Below are 24,349 nucleotides of genomic sequence, written 5' to 3' on the forward strand. Positions count from 1 at the left end.
GCCATTTTGAAATAATACTATTAAAAAGGGGACATTTTGACATTTTATGGCTTTAAATGACAGCTCTGTGCCATCTCATCTACAGATGAAAAGTTATTCAGGCCAGAGGATACAGTTTGTTCTTTACAAGCTGGTAAACTAAATATCCAGCTTGCTCACCTGTGATTAGAGAGCCCTTGGTAGGAATTGATATCAAATGATTATAGCATCTCTAGTGCCACAATGAATCGCTGTAGCTACAAGACAAGTTATCAAGATAAAATCATTGTCCCAACATCTCTGCCACACAGATTTATTTCCAAGTCTACAGTCAATGTTGCGGTAGACTCAGCTACAATGTAAAAGAGCTCAGCTGGTAGAGCACGGCGCTTGTAACGCCAGGGTAGTGGGTTCGATCCCCGGGACCACCCATACGTAAAAATGTATGCGCACATCACTGTAAGTCTCTTTGGATAAAAGCGTCTGCTAAATGGCATATTATTATTATTATTTATTAGTATGTGTGGTGTGGCAAAGCAGGTGGGCATTTAGAAAAACATCTGATGTGTAGGGGGTAAATCTACGCTAATGGATTTACTCTTTGACTCAGATTTTCACTTTAAAAATGTAAAAAAACATTGATTTCAAAGATTAAAAGGTACCGAACAGTGAAAATAAAGTTTTCCATCAAATTTCGATGAAACCAGTTCAAAGTAGGGTGACCTAAGTATGAAAAATGAATGTTGCTGGTACATTGATAAAGTCTGATCATAAAGTTACTGGTCCCTTCCCCCGTGTCAAACACTTGGATTCAGGAGGCAGGTATTACCAAGGATTTACTTCTGGCTTTATGCAACGTCACATAAAGCCAGAAATGTAATAAACCAATGGTAGCGTCTTATCATCTTAACTCATTTAAATATGAACCACCTTAAAACCATCCTCACATGTGTTCCTTCGCCTTGCTTTGTTTACAAGACCAAAGATACTGGTAACCTTTCATCTGTGGTGTGACTGTTAGATTCTGGTAACCTTTCATCTGTGGTGTGACTGTTAGATACTGGTAACCTTTCATCTGTGGTGTGACTGTTAGATACTGGTAACCTTTCATCTGTGGTGTGACTGTTAGATACTGGTAACCTTTCATCTGTGGTGTGACTGTTAGATACTGGTAACCTTTCATCTGTGGTGTGACTGTTAGATACTGGTAACCTTTCATCTGTGGTGTGACTGTTAGATACTGGTAACCTTTCATCTGTGGTGTGACTGTTAGATACTGGTAACCTTTCATCTGTGGTGTGACTGTTAGATACTGGTAACCTTTCATCTGTGGTGTGACTGTTAGATACTGGTAACCTTTCATCTGTGGTGTGACTGTTAGATACTGGTAACCTTTCATCTGTGGTGTGACTGTTAGATACTGGTAACCTTTCATCTGTGGTGTGACTGTTAGATACTGGTAACCTTTCATCTGTGGTGTGACTGTTAGATACTGGTAACCTTTCATCTGTGGTGTGACTGTTAGATACTGGTAACCTTTCATCTGTGGTGTGACTGTTAGATACTGGTAACCTTTCATCTGTGGTGTGACTGTTAGATACTGGTAACCTTTCATCTGTGGTGTGACTGTTAGATACTGGTAACCTTTCATCTGTGGTGTGACTGTTAGATACTGGTAACCTTTCATCTGTGGTGTGACTGTTAGATACTGGTAACCTTTCATCTGTGGTGTGACTGTTAGATAATGGTAACCTTTCATCTGTGGTGTGACGGTTAGATACTGGTAACCTTTCATCTGTGGTGTGACTGTTAGATACTGGTAACCTTTCATCTGTGGTGTGACTGTTAGATACTGGTAACCTTTCATCTGTGGTGTGACTGTTAGATACTGGTAACCTTTCATCTGTGGTGTGACTGTTAGATACTGGTAACCTTTCATCTGTGGTGTGACTGTTAGATACTGGTAACCTTTCATCTGTGGTGTGACTGTTAGATACTGGTAACCTTTCATCTGTGGTGTGACTGTTAGATACTGGTAACCTTTCATCTGTGGTGTGACTGTTAGATACTGGTAACCTTTCATCTGTGGTGTGACTGTTAGATACTGGTAACCTTTCATCTGTGGTGTGACTGTTAGATACTGGTAACCTTTCATCTGTGGTGTGACTGTTAGATAATGGTAACCTTTCATCTGTGGTGTGACTGTTAGATACTGGTAACCTTTCATCTGTGGTGTGACTGTTAGATACTGGTAACCTTTCATCTGTGGTGTGACTGTTAGATACTGGTAACCTTTCATCTGTGGTGTGACTGTTAGATACTGGTAACCTTTCATCTGTGGAGTGACTGTTAGATACTGGTAACCTTTCATCTGTGGTGTGACTGTTAGATACTGGTAACCTTTCATCTGTGGTGTGACTGTTAGATACTGGTAACCTTTCATCTGTGGTGTGACTGTTAGATACTGGTAACCTTTCATCTGTGGTGTGACTGTTAGATACTGGTAACCTTTCATCTGTGGTGTGACTGTTAGATACTGGTAACCTTTCATCTGTGGTGTGACTGTTAGATACTGGTAACCTTTCATCTGTGGTGTGACTGTTAGATACTGGTAACCTTTCATCTGTGGTGTGACTGTTAGATTCTGGTAACCTTTCATCTGTGGTGTGACTGTTACAGTGTGTTCGGAAAGTATTCAGACACCTTAACTTTTTCCCCCAAAAATGACGTTACAGCTTTATTCTAAAACAGATTAAATTGTTTTTTTTCTCCCCCTCATCAATCTACACACAATACACCATAATGACAAAGCAAAAACAGATTTTTAGAAATTTTTACTGAGGAGTGGCTTCCGTCTGGCCACTCTACCATAAAGGCCTGATTGGTGGAGTGCTGCAGAGATGGTTGTCCTTCTGGAAGGTTCTCCCATCTCCACAGAGGAACGCTAAAGCTCTGTCAGAGTGACCCTTGGGTTCTTGGTCACCTCCCTGACCAAGGCCCTTCTCCCCCATTGGCCGGGCAGCCAGCTCTAGGAAGAGTCTTGGTGGTCCCAAACTTCTTCCATTTAAGAATGATGGAGGCCACTGTGTTCTTGGGGACCTTAAATGCTGCAGACATGTTTTGGTACCCTTCCCCAGATCTGTTCCTCGACACAATCCTGTCTCGGAGCTCTATGGACAATTCCTTTGACCTCATGGCTTGTTTTTTGCTCTGACATGCACTGTCAACTGTGGGACCTTATATAGACAGGTGTGTGCCTTTCCAAATCATGTCCAATCAATTGAATTTACCACAGGTGGACTCCAAACAAGTTGTAGAAACATCAAGGACGATCAATGTAAACAGGATGCACCTGAGCTCAATTTCGAGTCTCATAGCAAAGGATCTGAATACAGAGTATTTCTGTTTTTTATTTTTAATAGATTTTGCAAAAATTTCTAGAAACCCGTTTTGCTTTATCATTATGGGGTAGTGTGTGTAGATTGCTGAGGATTTAATTTAATTTAATTCATTTTAGAATAAGGCTGTAAAATAACAAGATTTGGAAAAAGTCAAGGGGTCTGAATACTTTCCGAAGGCACTGCAGCTAGCAAGCTACTTCCCAGCATGCCAGCACTGTGTTGTGACTGGATACCATAGTGTAGATTTAAAGTTACATTATTTTCCGAAGAAAGTAGACGTCCGACAGCAGTGGCTGCTTTTCAATTCAAGGTGGAAAGGCTGCACCGAAAATGACCATCAGGTCACGCGTGTGTAGTGCACATTTCCAGTGAAGTTGATCCATCAGTTGGGGAGAACGTTCTATGGGTCTTGCCAGGAAGCTGATCCTGAAGACGGATGCTGTACCATCATTCACAGTGGCTCCTGCCAGCGCTGACCATAATGTAAGTCTCAGTTTGAGGAGTATGACACGGTAGCCATTTTGGGGGACAGGGGGGGTTAACTTTAGATAATGCAACTGTGGCTGCTTTGACTTGTGAACGCTATATATTTTCTGTAATAGTAATAGTTTTCCTGATAGTCACTATAAAGGCTGTTGTTCTTCCGTCCCTAAGCCCCCTACACCGAGTCTAAGAACTGCCAGCACAAAGCTGGCATGAAGGAATGTTGTCCACAAAAGGAGTTGTAATGTCTATAGTATTTGTAATTTACTCCTGAAAATAATATTTTGCCATTCCAAAATGGGGAGGGTGGGGGGGGGGGGGGGTAATACTGTGAAGCCTGTGAAGACAGACCAAAGAAGGGGGGATATACTGTGAAGACAGGCCAAAGAAGGGGGGATATACTGTGAAGCCTGTGAAGCCTGACCAAAGAAGGGGGGATATACTGTGAAGACAGACCAAAGAAGGGGGGATATACTGTGAAGACTGAAGACAGACCAAAGAAGGGGGGATATACTGTGAAGACAGACCAAAGAAGGGGGGATATACTGTGAAGACAGACCAAAGAAGGGGGGATATACTGTGAAGACTGAAGACAGACCAAAGAAGGGGGGATATACTGTGAAGACTGAAGACAGACCCAATATTCTGTAAGTCAGAGTTATTCATTTAAAATCTGCATCAATTGAGCATTTCAGGCACACAGACATTTCCAAAAACAAACATTATGTTACTTTGAATTGATTTCTTCAAGCATTTGGACGGGAGATGAGTGTTACAAATTGTATGAACCAATGGGTCCTGTAGGGCGGCTGGGTGCCTGTATTAGGCTTATGGCTCGAATTTGTTTTGTCAAATGACGTCTCACCATTATTTCTCACCTTTATTATGTTGATCAATATCGTGGCTATGCTGGCATATTGTAAATGATCAAATAAATGTCTGATCAATACACACAATTCTGAACATATTGGCATTTATAATGATAATGCAGAGGCACCAATAAATTGTCCAGTCCACTTATTGTGTGCTGTTTTCATGTACATTCCCGTATGTCTAAGCTTCTAAGGTGACTCTGGCTTTACTAATTCTGGTGAAGAAGTGTATCAGTGAACTGTATTCTGTAATTAGTTACAAAACAACAGAAATGAAATTGTGCATTGCTGCTGTTTGTCTGATATCCAACAGTCCACGATCTACTCTGTTGACCATGAGAGCAATTTGCAGAGAACATGGGTTAAGGCATACTACTTAGGCTCGGAATGACACGGGGTCCATCGTTTACCTTGTTACCTGGCAACGACCACAAGGGTGTTTCATAGAGCTGTCAGTCAAGGCGAGCTCATGAATATAAGCCCCCCCCCCACTACAGAACAGCCCAGTAGAGTTCACTACAGAACAGCCCAGTAGAGTTCACTACAGAACAGCCCAGTAGAGTTCACTACAGAACAGCCCAGTAGAGTTCCCTACAGAACAGCCCAGCCCAGTAGAGTTCCCTACAGAACAGCCCAGTAGAGTTCACTACAGTCCAGCCCAGTAGAGTTCACTACAGTCCAGCCCAGTAGAGTTCACTACAGTCCAGCCCAGTAGAGTTCACTACAGAACAGCCCAGTAGAGTTCACTACAGAACAGCCCAGCAGAGTTCACTACAGAACAGCCCAGTAGAGTTCACTACAGAACAGCCCAGTAGAGTTCACTACAGAACAGCCCAGTAGAGTTCACTACAGAACAGCCCAGTAGAGTTCACTACAGAACAGCCCAGTAGAGTTCACTACAGAACAGCCCAGTAGAGTTCACTACAGAACAGCCCAGTAGAGTTCACTACAGAACAGCCCAGCCCAGTAGAGTTCCCTACAGAACAGCCCAGTAGAGTTCACTACAGAACAGCCCAGCCCAGTAGAGTTCACTACAGAACAGCCCAGTAGAGTTCACTACAGAACATCCCAGTAGAGTTCACTACAGAACATCCCAGTAGAGTTCACTACAGAACAGCCCAGTAGAGTTCACTACAGAACAGCCCAGTAGAGTTCCCTACAGAACAGCCCAGTAGAGTTCCCTACAGAACAGCCCAGTAGAGTTCCCTACAGAACAGCCCAGTAGAGTTCACTACAGAACAGCCCAGTAGAGTTCACTACAGAACAGCCCAGTAGAGTTCACTACAGAACAGCCCAGTAGAGTTCACTACAGAACAGCCCAGTAGAGTTCACTACAGAACAGCCCAGTAGAGTTCAGTACAGAACAGCCCAGTAGAGTTCACTACAGAACAGCCCAGTAGAGTTCACTACAGAACAGCCCAGCCCAGTAGAGTTCACTACAGAACAGCCAAGTAGAGTTCACTACAGAACAGCCCAGCCCAGTAGAGTTCACTACAGAACAGCCCAGTAGAGTTCCCTACAGAACAGCCCAGCCCAGTAGAGTTCACTACAGAACAGCCCAGCCCAGTAGAGTTCACTACAGAACAGCCCAGTAGAGTTCACTACAGAACAGCCCAGTAGAGTTCACTACAGAACAGCCCAGTAGAGTTCACTACAGAACAGCCCAGTAGAGTTCCCTACAGAACAGCCCAGTAGAGTTCCCTACAGAACAGCCCAGTAGAGTTCACTACAGAACAGCCCAGTAGAGTTCACTAGAGAACAGTCCAGCCCAGTAGAGTTCACTACAGAACAGCCCAGTAGAGTTCACTAGAGAACAGTCCAGCCCAGTAGAGTTCACTAGAGAACAGTCCAGCCCAGTAGAGTTCACTAGAGAACAGTCCAGCCCAGTAGAGTTCACTAGAGAACAGTCCAGCCCAGTAGAGTTCACTAGAGAACAGTCCAGCCCAGTAGAGTTCACTACAGAACAGCCCAGTAGAGTTCACTACAGAACAGCCCAGTAGAGTTCACTACAGAACAGCCCAGTAGAGTTCACTACAGAACAGCCCAGTAGAGTTCACTACAGAACAGCCCAGTAGAGTTCACTACAGAACAGCCCAGTAGAGTTCACTACAGAACAGCCCAGTAGAGTTCACTACAGAACAGCCCAGTAGAGTTCACTACAGAACAGCCCAGCCCAGTAGAGTTCACTACAGAACAGCCCAGTAGAGTTCACTACAGAACAGCCCAGCCCAGTAGAGTTCACTACAGAACAGCCCAGTAGAGTTCACTACAGTCCAGCAAAGAGAGAGAGAGGGAGAGGGAGAGAGAGAAAGAGAGAAAGGGAGAAAGAGAGAAAGGGAGAGAGGGGGGAGAGAGAGATGGGAAAAGAGAGGGGCAGAGAGAGAGGGAGAGAAAGGGGGGAGAGAAAGGGGAGAGAGAGAGAGGGGGAGAGAGAAAGGGGAGAAAGAGAGAGGGGGAGAAGAGAGGGGGGGGGGGGGAGAGGGGGGAGAGAGAGATGGGGAAAGAGAGAGAGAGGGGGAGGGGGGGCGAGAGAGAAAGAGAAAGAAAAATAGAGAGAGGGGGGAAGACAGAGCAAGAGAGAGGGGAGAGAGAGGAGAGAGAGGGGGGAGGAGAGAGAGACGGGGGAGAGAGAGAGGAGAGAGGGAGACGGGGGAGAGAGAGAGAGGAGAGGGAGACAGGGGAGAGAGAGAGAGGAGAGAGGGAGAGGGCGAGAGAGCGAGAGAGAGAGAGAGAAAGAGCGAGAGAGAGGGGGAAAGAGAGAGAGGGGAGAGAAAGAGAGGATGAGGGGGAGAGAGAGGGGAAGACAAAGCGAGAGGGGGAGGGAGAGAGAGAGAGGAGAGAGAGAAAGAGAGGGGGGAGAGAGAGAGGGGGAGAGAGACGGGGGAGAGAGAGGAGAGAGAGAGAGGGGGGGAGAGAGACGGGGAGAGAGGAGAGAGGGGGGGAAGAGAGAGAGAGGGTGGAGGAGAGAGAGACAGGGAAGAGAGAGAGAGAGAGGAGAGAGAGAGAGAGAGGGGGAGAGATGGGGGAGAGAGAGAGAAAGAGAAAGAGAGAGAGGGGGAGAGAGAGAAAGAGAGAGAGGGGAAGAGAGAGAGGGGGAGAGAAAAATGTGACTCGTTCAGGAAACTAGGCATATGTCGCGCATCACTACTTCACAGGAGAGGCATTTCAACGTGCCTTCTGGAACATGTGAACTGTCATGTGCCTTAATAACAAACGTGTACGCCATCTGTAATTACTAATAAAATTGTTAAATTACGAGCTTAGTTGGTTTAGCCACGGTGAAAGACAGGAACCTTCCCACTAGCCATGCTTGGCTGAGATAATCGATGGGCTGGACATGCCGAGAGATGAGTTTGGATTGGTCTGCCATGTAGCCGGCTTCTGTCTAACATGAGCTGCTCAGTATATGTAGGTAATCCATTCTAACGCTGATTCTTTTTACGATATCACGAAGAACTGCAAAAGTGTTGCTAAGGCTCTCCACTTTCTGGAGGACCGAGTTCTGAAATCAGTGGAATGCCCGTTGGAAGCAGAGTATGATAGCTAAGAAAATGGAGAAAATTCAGGCGTTTCATTGTCAAATGCGGAGGGAGTCGAAAAGAAAACACAGAAGGCTGTTGTATAAAACACCCGTCTCTACGGATTACATCTTCAAACTAAGGGCAACCATGGCATCCTTGACAGAGATGGAGAAGTGTTCATCCATGTATACGGGTAAGATAGTCTAGCTAGCTACATTGTCAGATATTATACGTTTCTAATTACGATATTATACGAAAAAAGTCATTTTCATTGCAAGTTAAAGTGTACTGTTAGCTAGCTAGCTAACGTTAGCTGGCTGGCTGGCTCGCTAACTAACGTTACTTGTATGATCTGTGTAGTAATATTATTTGTATCTCAGAGCCATTTGCATTGCTAGTTATAGCCTAATGTTAGCTAGCAAGCTAACATTGAACCTAGTTGGTTAGCTACCTGTAGATTCATGCAGGGTTGTACCGTTATAAATTGGGATTATGGTTCATTGTTTAGCTAGCTAACTACATATCTAAACAAAAGACTACAGTCACCATTTCACTGTACCGTTTACACCTTCTGTATCCTGTGCATGTGACAAATAAATTTAGATTTTATTTGATACTAACTTAACGTTATCTAGCTAGCAAGCTAGAAATGAAACAAAACATTGTTTAGAAAGTTGCTTTTAGTTGCCTGGTTTGCTAGATTGACATATACTAAACTCATTTTGAAACGGATGGGTTTATTGGTGTTATAATACACCTGTTATGGACCACCAGGCTGCTGGTGTCATGCAGCCTGTCGTTTTTGTGTTTATACTTTTTCATAACAACAACAACAAGTTTGACGACAATACAATGTTCATTAAGTCACTGCGACAACTGTCTACAGACATGTCGATAGACGTAGTATAAAATCAGTCTTTAGTCTTGAAATCTTTGTTTTTTTTATACACTACCTTCCTCACTCTGTTTAGCACATGGCCTCACATAAAGAGATGGGCGGGGCTAAGGCTTAAGAGGGCGTGAACGATGCTGAAGAAGAGCTCTCCAGTAGCCCTATCAAAATCTTAAAAAGGGCAATTTTCTCAAAAATTGGGGTTACAAGTTAATCAACTTTCAAAGCAGACTTACTTTCCCATTGTTCCTCAACTGTAGTGTATGATATACCATTTTCTAGCTCTGAGTCTCTACTTTTATCCAATATAAAAAACACAATTTCAAATTTTGCTACATAAGACCGAATCGAGCCGGTCGGTCACAAATGTCATCATGTGTGCTACCTACAATACATTTGGAAAGTATTCAGACCCCTTCCCTTTTTCCACATTTTGTTACGTTACAGCCTTATTTTAAAATGGATTCAATTATTTTTTCCCCCTCATCAATCTACACACAATACACCATAATGACAAAGAAAAAACAGGTTTTTAGAAATCTTTGCACATTTATGAAAAAATAAACAGAAATACCTTATTTACATAAGTATTCAGACCCTTTGCGATGAGACTCGAAATTGAGCTCAGGTGCATCCTGTTTCCATTGATCATCCTTAAGATGTTTCAACAACTTGATTGGAGTCCATCTGTGGTAAATTCAATTGATTGGACATGATTTGGAAAGGCACACACCTGTCTATATAAGGTCCCACAGTTGACAGTGCATGTCAGAGCAAAAACCAAGACATGAAGTCGAAGGAATTGTCCGTAGAGTGTCGAGGCACAGATCTGGGGAAAGGTACCAAAAAATCATTCTTAAATGGAAGAAGTTTGGAGCTACCAAGACTCTTCCTAGAGCTTGCCGCCCGGCCAAACTGAGCAATCGGGGGAGAAGGGCCTTGGTCAGGGAGGTGACCAAGAACACGATGGTCACTGACAGAGATCCAGAGTTCCTCTGTGGAGATGGGAGAACCTTCCAGAAGGACAACCATCTTTGCAGCACTCCACCAATCAGACCTTTACGGTAGAGTGGCCAGACGGAAGCCACTCCTAAGTAAAAGGCATTTAACAGCCCGCTTGGAGTTTGCCAAAACGCACCTAAAGGACTCTCAGACCATGAGAAATAAGATTATCTGATCTGATGAAACCAAGATTGAACTCTTTGGCCTGAATGCCAAGCGTCATGTCTGGAGGAAACTTGGCACCCTCCCTACGGTGAAGCACGGTGGTGGCAGCATCATGCTGTGGGGATGTTTTTCAGCAGCAGTGAGTGGGAGACTAGTCAGGATCGAGGCAAAGATTAACGGAGCAAAGTACAGAGAGATCCTTGATGAATACCTACTTCAGAGCACTCAGGACCTCAGACTGGGGCGAAGGTTCACCTTCCAACAGGACAACGACCCCAAGCACAACACAGGAGTGGCTTCAGGACAAGTCTCTGAATGTCCTTGAGTGGCCCAGCCAGAGCCCAGATTTGAACACGATCGAACATCTCTGGAGAGACCTGAAAATAGCTGTTCAGCGACGCTCCCCATCCAACCTGACAGAGCTTGAAATGATCTGCAGAGAGGAATGGGAGAAACTCCCCAAATACAGGTGTGCCAAGCTTGTAGCGTCATACCCAAGAAGACTCGAGGCTGTAATCACTGCCAAAGGTGCTTCAACAAAGTACTGAGTAAAGGGTCTGAATACTTATGTAAATATGATATTTCAGTTTCTTATTATATACATTTGCAAAAAACAAAACAAAAACTGTTTTTGCTTTGTCATTATGGGATATTGTGTGTAGATTGATGAGGGGAAAAAACAAATTCATCCATTTTAGAATAAGGCTGTAATGTAACAATATGTGGAAAAAAGCCAAGGGGTCTGAATATTTTCCGAATGCACTGAATATCCCCCCCAATAGAATCCCTTTAACGATGACAGCTTCTCCATCCTGGAAGGGGAGATCAACCATTTCCAGGCCCAGGGACATGTACTAGTCTGTGACGACCTAAATGCCAGAACTGGACAAGAACCTGACACCCTCAGCACACAGGGGGACAAACACCTACCTGGAGGTGACAGCATTCCCTCCCCCATATGCCCCCCTAGACACAACTACGACAACATAACCAACAAAATCGTGTCACAACTCCTGCAGCTCTGTCACACACTGGGTATGTACATAGTCAATGGTAGGCTTCGAGGGGACTCCTATGGTAGGTACACCTATAGTTCATCTCTTGGCAGTAGTACTGTAGATTACTTTATCACTGACCTCAACCCAGAGTCTCTCAGAGCGTTCACAGTCAGCCCACTGACACCTCTATCAGATCACTGCAAAATCACAGTCTACTTGAACAGAGCAATGCTCAATCATGAGGCATCAAAGGAACTTCACAATATTAACAAATGCTATAGATGGAAGGAAAGTAGTGTAGAAACCTACCAAAAAAACAATTAGGCAACAACAAATTAAATCCCTTTTAGACAACTTCCTGGACAAAACGTTCCACTGTAATAGTGAAGGTGTAAACTTGGCAGTAGAAAACCTAAACAGTATATTTGACCTCTCAGCTTCCCTATCAAATCTAAACATTTCAAGCAGAAAACCTAAGAAAAATTCACAACAATGACAAACGGTTTGATGAAAAACGCAAAAACCTAAGAAAGAAATTGAGGAACCTATCCAACCAAAAACACAGAGACCCAGAAAACCTGAGCCTACGCCTTCACTATGGTGACTCACTAAAACAGAACAGAATTGAAGAATCCATAGAATCGAACCACTTCTGGGAAAATTGGAAAACACTGAACAAACAACAACACGAAGAGTTATCTATCCAAAACGGAGATGTATGGATAAACCACTTCTCCAGTCTTTTTGGCTCTATAACAAAGAACAAACAGCAAAAACATATCCATGATCAATTAAAAATCTTAGAGTCCGCTATTAAACACTGTCAGAACCCACTGGATTCTCCAATTACATTGAATGAACTACAGGACAAAATACAAACCCTCCAACCAAAAAGGCCTGTGGTGTTGGTATCCTCAATGAAATGATATAAAATCTACAGACCACAAATTCCAATTGGCTATACTTAAACTATTTAACATCATCCTCAGCTCTGACATCTTCCCCAATATTTGGAACCAAGGACTGATCACCCCAATCCACAAAAGTGGAGACAAATTTCACCCCAATAACTACCGTGGGATATGCGTCAACAGCAACCTTGGGAAAATCCTCTGCATTATCATTAACAGCAGACTCGTACATTTCCTCAGTGAAAACAATGTACTGAGCAAAAGTCAAAATTGTCTTGACCTGGGCCCTGACAGTAAATCTCAGTAGACAAAAATAATGGTGTTCCAAAAAAGGTCCAGTTGCCAGGACCACAAATACAAATTCCAACTAGACACCGTTGCCCTAGAGCACACAAAAAAACGATACATACCTCGGCCTAAACATCAGCGCCACAGGTAACTTCCACAAAGCTGTGAACGATCTGAGAGACAATGCAAGAAGGGCCTTCTACGCCATCAAAAGGAACATAAAATTCAACATCAAAATTAGAATCTGGCTAAAAATACTTGAATCAGTTATAGTGCCCATTGCCCTTTATGGTTGTGAGGTCTGGGGTCCGCTCACCAACCAAGAATTCAAAAAAATGGGACAAACACCAAATTGAGACTCTGCATGCAGAATTCTGTGAAAACATCCTCTGTGTACAACGGAAAATGCCAAATAATGCATGCAGAGCAGAATTAGGCCAATACCCGCTAATTATCAAAATCCCGAAAAGAGCCTTGAAATTCTACCACCACCTGAAAGGAAGTGCTTCCCAAAAACCTTCCATAACAAAGCCATCACCTACAGAGAGATGAACCTGGAGAAGAGTCCCCTAAGCAAGCTGGTCCTGGGGCTCTGTTCACAAACACAAACAGACCCCACAGAGCCCCAGGGCAGCAACACAATTAGACTCAACCAAATCATGAGAAAACAAAAAGATAATTACTTGACACATTGGAAAACAATTACAAAAAAATCAGAGCAAACTGGATGCTATTTGGCCCTAAACAGAGAGAGTACACAGTGGCAGGATACCTGACCACTGTGACTGACCCAAACTTAAGGAAAGCTTTGACTATGTACAGACTCAGTGAGCATAGCCTTGCTATTGAGAAAGGTAGGCAGACCTGGCTCTCAAGAGAAGACCGGCTATGTGCACACTGCTCACAAAATGAATGACCATATTAGTGACACATATTACCCTCAGATTACACAGACCAACAAAGAATTTGAAAACAAATCCAATTTTGATAAACTCCCATATCTATTGGGTGAAATACCACAGTGTGCCATCACAGCAGCAATATTTGTGACCTGTTGCCACAAGAAAAGGGCAACCAGTGAAGAACAAACACCATTGTAAATACAACCTATATTTATGTATATTTATTTCCCCTTTTGTACTTTAACTATTTGCATATTGTTACAACCCTGTATATATACATAATATGACATTTGAAATGTCTTTATTCTTTTGGAACTTCTGAGTGTAATGTTTACTGTTAATATTTATTGTTTATTTCACTTTTGTTTACTATCTACTTCACTTGCTTTGGCAATGTTAACATACGTTTCCCATGCCAATAAAGCCCTTTGAATTGAAACTGAATGGAACTGAATTGAGATAGAGCGGCAGAGAGAGGGAGGGTTTTCACAGTCTTGCTTTGACCACCAGACGACAGAAAGATAAAGAAAACAGTTATGAGCTGAACACAACAGTAGCAGGAGACCCTATGAGCTGAACATAACAGTATACCAGTGGAAGGGAGGACAGTAGCAGGAGACCCTATGAGCTGAACATAACAGTATACCAGTGGAAGGAGGACAGTAGCAGGAGACCCTATGAGCTGAACATAACAGTATACCAGTGGAAGGGAGGACAGTAGCAGGAGACCCTATGAGCTGAACATAACAGTATACCAGTGGAAGGGAGGACAGTAGCAGGAGACCCTATGAGCTGAACATAACAGTATACCAGTGGAAGGAGGACAGTAGCAGGAGACCCTATGAGCTGAACATAACAGTATACCAGTGGAAGGGAGGACAGTAGCAGGAGACCCTATGAGCTGAACATAACAGTATACCAGTGGAAGGAGGACAGTAGCAGGAGACCCTATGAGCTGAACATAACAGTATACCAGTGGAAGGAGGACAGTAGCAGGAGACCCTATGAGCTGAACATAACAGTATACCAGTGGAAGGAGGACAGTAGCAGGAGACCCTATGAGCTGAACATAACAGTATACCAGTGGAAGGGAGGACAGTAGCAGGAGACCCTATGAGCTGAACATAACAGTATACCAGTGGAAGGAGGACAGTAGCAGGAGACCCTATGAGCTGAACATAACAGTATACCAGTGGAAGGAGGACAGTAGCAGGATACCCTATGAGCTGAACATAACAGTATACCAGTGGAAGGGAGGACAGTAGCAGGAGACCCTATGAGCTGAACATAACAGTATACTAGTGGAAGGAGGACAGTAGCAGGAGACCCTATGAGCTGAACATAACAGTATACCAGTGGAAGGGAGGACAGTAGCAGGTGACCCTATGAGCTGAACATAACAGTATACCAGTGGAAGGGAGGACAGTAGCAGGAGACCCTATGAGCTGAACATAACAGTATACCAGTGGAAGGGAGGACAGTAGCAGGAGACCCTATGAGCTGAACATAACAGTATACCAGTGGAAGGAGGACAGTAGCAGGAGACCCTATGAGCTGAACATAACAGTATACCAGTGGAAGGAGGACAGTAGCAGGAGACCCTATGAGCTGAACATAACAGTATACCAGTGGAAGGGAGGACAGTAGCAGGAGACCCTATGAGCTGAACATAACAGTATACCAGTGGAAGGAGGACAGTAGCAGGAGACCCTATGAGCTGAACATAACAGTATACCAGTGGAAGGGAGGACAGTAGCAGGAGACCCTATGAGCTGAACATAACAGTATACCAGTGGAAGGAGGACAGTAGCAGGAGACCCTATGAGCTGAACATAACAGTATACCAGTGGAAGGGAGGACAGTAGCAGGAGACCCTATGAGCTGAACATAACAGTATACCAGTGGAAGGAGGACAGTAGCAGGAGACCCTATGAGCTGAACATAACAGTATACCAGTGGAAGGAGGACAGTAGCAGGAGACCCTATGAGCTGAACATAACAGTATACCAGTGGAAGGGAGGACAGTAGCAGGTGACCCTATGAGATGAACATAACAGTATACCAGTGGAAGGGAGGACAGTAGCAGGAGACCCTATGAGCTGAACATAACAGTATACCAGTGGAAGGAGGACAGTAGCAGGAGACCCTATGAGCTGAACATAACAGTATACCAGTGGAAGGAGGACAGTAGCAGGAGACCCTATGAGCTGAACATAACAGTATACCAGTGGAAGGAGGACAGTAGCAGGAGACCCTATGAGCTGAACATAACAGTATACCAGTGGAAGGAGGACAGTAGCAGGAGACCCTATGAGCTGAACATAACAGTATACCAGTGGAAGGAGGACAGTAGCAGGAGACCCTATGAGCTGAACATAACAGTATACCAGTGGAAGGAGGACAGTAGCAGGAGACCCTATGAGCTGAACATAACAGTATACCAGTGGAAGGAGGACAGTAACAGGAGACCCTATGAGCTGAACATAACAGTATACCAGTGGAAGGGAGGACAGTAGCAGGAGGACAGTAGCAGGAGACCCTATGAGCTGAACATAACAGTATACCAGTGGAAGGAGGACAGTAACAGGAGACCCTATGAGCTGAACATAACAGTATACCAGTGGAAGGAGGACAGTAGCAGGAGACCCTATGAGCTGAACATAACAGTATACCAGTGGAAGGGAGGACAGTAGCAGGAGACCCTATGAGCTGAACATAACAGTATACCAGTGGAAGGAGGACAGTAGCAGGAGACCCTATGAGCTGAACATAACAGTATACCAGTGGAAGGAGGACAGTAACAGGAGACCCTATGAGATGAACATAACAGTATACCAGTGGAAGGGAGGACAGTAGCAGGAGACCCTATGAGCTGAACATAACAGTATACCAGTGGAAGGAGGACAGTAGCAGGAGACCCTATGAGCTGAACATAACAGTATACCAGTGGAAGGAGGACAGTAGCAGGAGATCCTATGAGCTGAACATAACAGTATACCAGTGGAAGGGAGGACAGTAGCAGGAGACCCTATGAGCTGAACATAACAGTATACCAGTGGAAGGGAGGACAGTAGCAGGAGGACAGTAGCAGGAGGACAGTAGCAGGAGACCCAACTGTGGTTTGACTACTGTGATTTCCCATTGAGTATTCAATTGCAGTAATTCCAAAATGGATTATTCAGTAATTCCATTACCGATTTGGTAACAGAATTACGAGTTTGAATCACTTAATAATTCAAAAACAACTAACTAATGGATAGGTCTGCCTTTACTTGTTACTTCTGTTAACTTTCATTATCCTCCCTCCTCATGATATTAGAAAATATCTTAATGATATGTGTGGGTCTTTGGTAACAAAATTACAAGGCAGTTTCTTCAATTTACAGAAGGCCAAAAAATTCTCCAAAACTAAATATAAGTGTAGATATTAGTTGGCAGGGGGCTTTACTTCAACATTATTGTGATTTGATGTATTTCTAATAGCTTTTAAGACTTTTTCTGGTAGATGTTGTCTAAGACCCCTTATCCGTCTGTTTGACCAGAAATCAAAGCCTTTGCTTATTCTTCATTTTTAGGACGGAAAATGGTTGAAAAAAGTATATATGACTTAATTTCTAAAAAAATATATATAGACAATTAGGTTTCATTTGACATGCTCCTATGAACTTTTTATTTTTTTTAATCTATTTTTTACTTAACACTTTTTTATTTTCTTAAAACTGCATTGTATTCGGCGCATGTGGCAAATAACATTTGATTTGATTCGTTGGCGCTCGTGTCCTTTTAGATGGAAATGCCCTAAATTAGATTATCTATCATCCCAAAACTACCTCAGCACATGAAAGTATGGAATAAGGGCCAAAGTATCTATTTAGTTAGGTTATCTAGCTATCTATATCTCTCTTACCTTCCCTCCGATGCTGCCAGTGGTGTTTCCGATATCTGGACTGGGTGTGAGGACTCCGGCTGCCGCTGCCTCCTCGGCTCCGAGCGGATGGCAGATCTCCTGAATGGGCTTTTGCCCCGACGATGCTAGCGATTTAGGGGTGCCAGCACTCATTGTGCAAGCGAGGGGAATCCGCTAACGGATTTGCCGGGAAATATTTTCGTTTTTGGGCCTGGAATGATAGGTTGTTTTGTGATTATTTCCAATCCTGTGTATCAAATGCTGGACACGCTAGCTGTAACCACACAGCTGTCAGCTGACTTGCACCGCGCAGTCACGGAAGTACAATAACACTACCGGAAGTAATAACACTATGAGCAGTCACGTGACTTTTGTTGATACACAAGAGCAGAGTAAAAAGTTATTTAGCGGTGTTTGTTTCTGTATCTAGCAAAGTAGTTCAGTTGAAGTCAAACATACGATTATCTGTGATAGTTGTGTTGCTATTTGAACGATGGGGGAAATCTGAAACACCTGCTATCCCTTGTCAATTCGTCTGTCCCCAGTGCAAATGTTAACTAGCTAGCTAACACTGTGATAGCTGGCTCTATGTTTCATATTGTTTAGGCTGCAACCAGTCTTTCTGACATGGCATCGCCTGCACCAGGTAAATCAAGTAGCAAAAGGCGGGGTAGTATAGCAGATAGCTCTCGTCCAGAGCGTTTTGTGCGGCTTGCTGATGCCGAGTCCTAGGGCTCTATTCAATCCGCATCGCTTGAAATACAGTTATTTATACCTCAGTGGTGTAACTGCGTTGGAGCTGTCAAATCGGAGATAGTCAGATTAATATAATAGTTAGTTCAAAACGTTTACATGCTTTGCAAGAAGAACGATTTCCCTAATAGTCCTGTTTATATGGACACATCTGAAATGGCTACCTAATTATTAAACTTCCTTCACTGTGGAGTTTAGTCTTCTTCTTCTTCTTCTTCTTCTTCTTCTGTGAGGTTTAATGGCGTTTGGTATCCAATATGTTGCTTTACCGCCACCAACTGAACTATAGTATAAATCTATTACACTTTGTGATGGGAAAGGCGAACCAGGAAAAAATTTAAATAAAAATCTACATATATTTTAATTCCCCTACCAACTAACCCTACACTAATTAAATCCCATCACCTTATTCCACTGCTTTAACCCTATCTGATCCTGCACCATGCCAACGGCCTGGGAGGACCGGACACCACCACTCTACACACCCTGTAGCTCTTCTGAAGTCAAATCTCGTACCCCCAAGTACTTCTCTGCAGCTGCCACCACAACATCTATTTTCCGTGATTTACATTCCATTTCTGCGGTACAGTTGATAACCATTGCTGTAAAACGCTAAGCAGCCAACCTTACTGAAGCATATATCACTCACTGGCCTATTCCTCTCTGCTGGCACAGATCTATTATTCACAGGGATCCTCTCAGGATTCCTCACCCTTGACCCTTGACCCATCCTCCTCTACTCTCTTCACTGCCTCAGCATACGACACCCTCTGCACTGCTCTGACTCTGGCCACCTCAACCTGCCTCTCTCGCACCGGACACTTCCGATCCCCAGCAACATGTGCACCCCTACAGTTGACACACACAACTTTATCCACCGTAACTACACAATCCTCTATCCCATGCCCTCCTTCACACTTCCCACGTCTTGGAATCTCCCTCATACACACTCCTGCGGCATGACCATAAACATTGCAACCTGAAACAGTGCAGTGGATTCGCCACAAAAGCACTAACAGGATAACTGATATATCCTAACATGACCTTGTCGGGTAAAGACTCCGACTCAAAACTCAAAAGGACTGACAGTGACTCCTCTGTCTCACCATGCTCACCACCGGATCTGCGTCGCACGAAACGGCGAGCATCAAAAACACCAGGAATCTTCAACTTCAATTGCTCCCACCTCCACACTTAACGCTACCCCAGAAATCACTCCTTTCAATGGTGCCCTGTTCCTAAGAGCAAAGCAAGAAACAGATCTTGATCCAAGTTGCGTGACATGGAGTGCCCGCTCCCTCTGGTCAGAAGAAACACAAAGAAATATCACAAGTCCACTACAGGTTACCTTCACTGATTCAACTGCACCCAACTCCTTTTCCACCCACCCTGAAACCACAAATGGATCCGCCAAAAGGCAAGGGTCCACCTTCTCAAAAAAATGTCACTCCTATTGGACCAGATTCTTCTTTATCATGTCCATTGTTCTGAGCTCTTCATCTTCCTCCTCACAACTCAAAGCTTTCCTCATTCTCTTCAACCTCCTCTTCCTCTTTTCCCCTCCGTTCATCCTCAGAAATCCACCTTTCTGTGTCCCAATACTCCTGTTCTCCCGACTTTGCTTGCGGCCTGGTGGCATTCCGATGTAACTCCATCTCATAATTGTCCTGCTCACCTCAGAAACGTATCTCCTACAGGTCATTTTGAGAGCATCTTCTCAATGACCAGTTTAGTCCACTACCTGATCAATCAAAATAGACGTTCTACCGCAGTGACCATGTTATTTTTGCGAATCCAATTTGATTCTGAGTTTGGACATAATAATAATAATATGCCATTTAGCAGACGCTTTTATACAAAGCGACTTACAGTCATGGGTGCATACATTTTTGTGTATGGGTGGTCCCGGGGATCGAACCCACTACCCTGGCGTTACAAAGCGCCGTGCTCTACCAGCTGAGCTACAGAGGATCATGTGTGCATACATTTTTACGTATGGGTGGTCCCGGGGACATTCAAAAAGTTATGGGTGTTTTATGATGTAGAGAAAACGACTACGTAGTACATTATGAACTGAACCAACTTCAAACTTAGTCCATGCATTTCTGTTAACAGTAGTCTCCAGTTAAACAGGCCCTTTGCTCTCCTGGGGCGTGTCTGTCTGGGGGGTGTCTGTCTGGGGCATGTCTGTCTGGGGGGTGTCTGTCTGGGGGGTGTCTGTCTGGGGGGGGTCTGTCTGGGGGGTGTCTGTCTGGGGGGTGTCTGTCTGGGGGGTGTCTGTCTGGGGGGTGTCTGTCTGGGGCGTGTCTGTCTGGGGGGGTGTCTGTCTGGGGGGTGTCTGTCTGGGGGGGTGTCTGTCTGGGGGGTGTCTGTCTGGGGGGGGGTCTGTCTGGGGGTGTCTGTCTGGGGGGGTCTGTCTGGGGGGTGTCTGTCTGGGGGGTGTCTGTCTGGGGGGGGTCTGTCTGGGGGTGTCTGTCTGGGGGGGGTCTGTCTGGGGGGTGTCTGTCTGGGGGGTGTCTGTCTTGGGGGTGTCTGTCTGGGGGGTGTCTGTCTGGGGGGTGTCTGTCTGGGGCGTGTCTGTCTGGGGGGTGTCTGTCTGGGGGGTGTCTGTCTGGGGCGTGTCTGTCTGGGGCGTGTCTGTCTGGGGGGGGTCTGTCTGGGGGGGGTCTGTCTGGGGGGGGTCTGTCTGGGGGGTGTCTGTCTGGGGGGGTCTGTCTGGGGCGTGTCTGTCTGGGGGGTGTCTGTCTGGGGGGGGGTCTGTTGATTCAACCTTTTGACCCTTTCCCTCCATTTGTTCTTCTTTCTTTCCACTTCCATCCTTTAAACTGTTGTTTGTTTGTTCTCATACATAATGTGTAGCTAACCTTCCTGTTTTAGCACGCACATGCTCACTCTTCTGGATTCTTCATCACTCAAGACTCTTCCTTCGGGAACCTCATCCTCCCACGACTAGACCCACCTCCTCCTCCTCCAGCAGAATAACAGAACCTTAAGGAAACAACATGTCTCCTGAGTGGCGCAGTGGTCTAAGGCACTGCATCACAGTTCTAGCTGTGCCACTAGAGATCCTGGTTCGAATCCAGGCTCTGTCGCAGCTGGCCGCGACCGGGAGACTCATGGGCGGTGCACAATTGGCCTAGCGTTGTCCAGGGTAGGGGAGGGAATGGCCGGCAGGGATGTAGCTCAGTTGATAGAGCATGGCGTTTGCAACGCCAGGGTTGTGGGTTTGTTTCCCACGGGGGACCAGTATGAAAAAATTAAAATTAAAAAAATATATATATGTATTCACTAACTGTAAGTCGCTCTGGATAAGAGCGTCTGCTAAATGACTTAAATGTAAACAGCAGAATAACAGAACCTTAAGGAAACAACAGCAGAAAGACCAACGGCTACAAGCAGCAGTTGGCAATGGTGTGTTACAGATCAGCTGTTGGACGTCGACGAACGGCGTCGATTGAACATGTAGAATCGTCGGGAAATGAACTGAAATATGGAGTCGATATTCTGTTCAGAGGTGATATGAAATTGACTGCCACCCGCTGGCGTTGAAGTACTTTTAGCCATTTAGCTGTTTCTTCTCTTCCAGAGGCCACTAGACCTTCCATCACCATGGAGACTGGGGATGTGACAAATTGAGAATTTTTGTTAACTTTTAAACTGCCATTTTTTAATAGGTTTTCCAAGATAAAGACAAAATGCATAAAATTCCGCTGTGCTGCTCCCGGCAACGGTTTGGGTCTCACGGTGCGTCCCCTTTCAGATGGTTTGGGTCTCACGGTGCGTCCCCTTTCAGATGGTTTGGGTCTCACGGTGCGTCCCCTTTCAGATGGGTTGGGTCTCACGGTGCGTCCCCTTTCAGATGGTTTGGGTCTCACGGTGCGTCCCCTTTCAGATGGTTTGGGTCTCACGGTGCGTCCCCTTTCAGATGGTTTGGGTCTCACGGTGCGTCCCCTTTCAGATGGTTTGGGTCTCACGGTGCGTCCCCTTTCAGATGGTTTGGGTCTCACGGTGCGTCCCCTTTCAGATGGTTTGGGTCTCACGGTGCGTCCCCTTTCAGATGGTTTGGGTCTCACGGTGCGTCCCCTTTCAGATGGTTTGGGTCTCACGGTGCGTCCCCTTTCAGATGGTTTGGGTCTCACGGTGCGTCCCCTTTCAGATGGTTTGGGTCTCACGGTGCGTCCCCTTTCAGATGGTTTGGGTCTCACGGTGCGTCCCTTTCAGATGGTTTGGGTCTCACGGTGCGTCCCCTTTCAGATGGTTTGGGTCTCACGGTGCGTCCCCTTTCAGATGGTTTGGGTCTCACGGTGCGTCCCCTTTCAGATGGTTTGGGTCTCACGGTGCGTCCCCTTTCAGATGGTTTGGGTCTCACGGTGCAGCCCCTTTCAGATGGTTTGGGTCTCACGGTGCGTCCCCTTTCAGATGGTTTGGGTCTCACGGTGCGTCCCCTTTCAAATGGTGAAGCATTGCACCTGTACTACCACTACTGTACCTCAATTCCACCTCACAAAGTTAACATTTCCTTCTCATTTAAACTTCTCAAAGTATCGCCATACAGGACTTTGCTGCTGTTGCTTGCCTTTGCCGTTTTTCCAACTGTTAACTACGGTGATGTAGTGGTGGAGAGTCGACTCCAAAATAATTGATTCCTCGACTCCTTGACTTCCAATAGGCTATGATGTTCTGCATGCAACAGAGCAAAGAATGAACAGGCATCGTTAGTGAAGAGAGAGCAGGTGAGCCAGCGCGAGGGAGATAGAGGGGAAGGGCCGGACAGGAAGAACCAGACGTAATCTGTATCTCGCAATGTCTTGATTGTACCTTGCAAATTCACCAAAGTAGCCTGAAGTTCACCTCTTCCTCTCTGGTTTTATTACACATCTTTCCCCAGGCCTTTATAACCTATCATATAGTTAGGCCCAGGCCTTTATAGCCTATCATATAGTTAGGCCCAGGCCTTTATAACCTATCATATAGTTAGGCCCAGGCCTTTATAGCCTATCATATAGTTAGGCCCAGGCCTTTATAGCATATCATATAGTTAGGCCCAGGCCTTTATAGCCTATCATATAGTTAGGCCCAGGCCTTTATAGCCTATCATATAGTTAGGCCCAGGCCTTTATAGCCTATCATATAGTTAGGCCCAGGCCTTTATAGCCTATCATATAGTTAGGCCCAGGCCTTTATAGCCTATCATATAGTTAGGCCCAGGCCTTTATAGCCTATCATATAGTTAGGCCCAGGCCTTTATAGCCTATCAAATAGTTAGGCTATTACACGGGGGGGAAAAATATGTTTTGTGATAACTGCACTGTGATGAAAATTTGGTGGGGGGGGTCAGTTAGGGATTTTTCTTAACTTTAAGGATCCCAATTTCGTTTGAAAAACGTTTTAACGTTTAAATGTTCACACCCCTAATGGAGACCAGCGGTGTAGGGTGAAGTTGCCCTAGACACTGATCCTGGGTCAGTTTAGCATTTTCCCCACTACTGGTTAAGGTCAGGATTGGGGGAGGGGAAGCTGGTCCCAGACCTGTTTAGCATTTCCCCCCACTACTGGTTAAGGCTAGGATTGGGGGAGGGGAAGCTGGTCCTAGACCTGTTTAGCATTTTCCCCACTACTGGTTAAGGCTAGGATTGGGGGAGGGGAAGCTGGTCCTAGACCTGTTTAGCATTTTCCCCACTACTGGTTAAGGCTAGGATTGGGGGAGGGGAAGCTGGTCCTAGACCTGTACCCTGGGGAAACTTCCTCCCGGAGCAAAGTGACAACACACTCTTTGTTGCAAGTTTCTCTCTTTTTGAAGAAGGTCTCATTGTTTGTTGAAGATAAGGGTCATATTATTTCAGTCTGTGTGTGGTAACAGTACAGCGTACATCATTTAAAAAGAAGTGAAAGACAATTAGTTGTTGTTTTTGTAACATTTTTATACATTAAGGCATAATAAAATAAAGATCAAGTCAACAACACCAACATTTGGGGATTGGCAAATCCAGAGGTTATAACATTGAACTGACATAGCTTAGCTATCATTAAAACATGGAACTATTAACATAATTTAGCTAGCTTAGATATCATTAAAACATGGAACTATTAACATCATTTAGCTAGCTTAGATATCATTAAAACATGGAACTATTAACATCATTTAGCTAGCTTAGATATCATTAAAACATGGAACTATTAACATCATTTAGCTAGCTTAGATATCATTAAAACATGGAACTATTAACATCATTTAGCTAGCTTAGATATCATTAAAACATGGAACTATTAACATC

The 24,349-nt window shown here is 44.8% G+C and overlaps 1 protein-coding gene across 1 annotated transcript in view; it reads right to left on the reverse strand.

Moving 5' to 3' along the window:
* The window catches only part of LOC311136063 (sorting nexin-30-like), a 55,839-nt gene extending 38,225 nt beyond the window's left edge, over nt 1-17,614 (reverse strand). The window contains exon 1 of the mRNA XM_084170126.1: nt 17,322-17,614. Coding sequence (XP_084026252.1) covers nt 17,322-17,474 — 153 coding nt within the window. The 5' untranslated portion in view covers nt 17,475-17,614. The remainder of the gene's footprint in view (nt 1-17,321) is intronic.
* Between the last annotated feature and the right edge of the window lie 6,735 nt (nt 17,615-24,349).

This window comes from Coregonus lavaretus, assembly GCF_964263955.1.
Source record: "Coregonus lavaretus genome assembly, chromosome: 10".
NCBI classification, from domain to species: Eukaryota; Metazoa; Chordata; class Actinopteri; order Salmoniformes; family Salmonidae; genus Coregonus; species Coregonus lavaretus.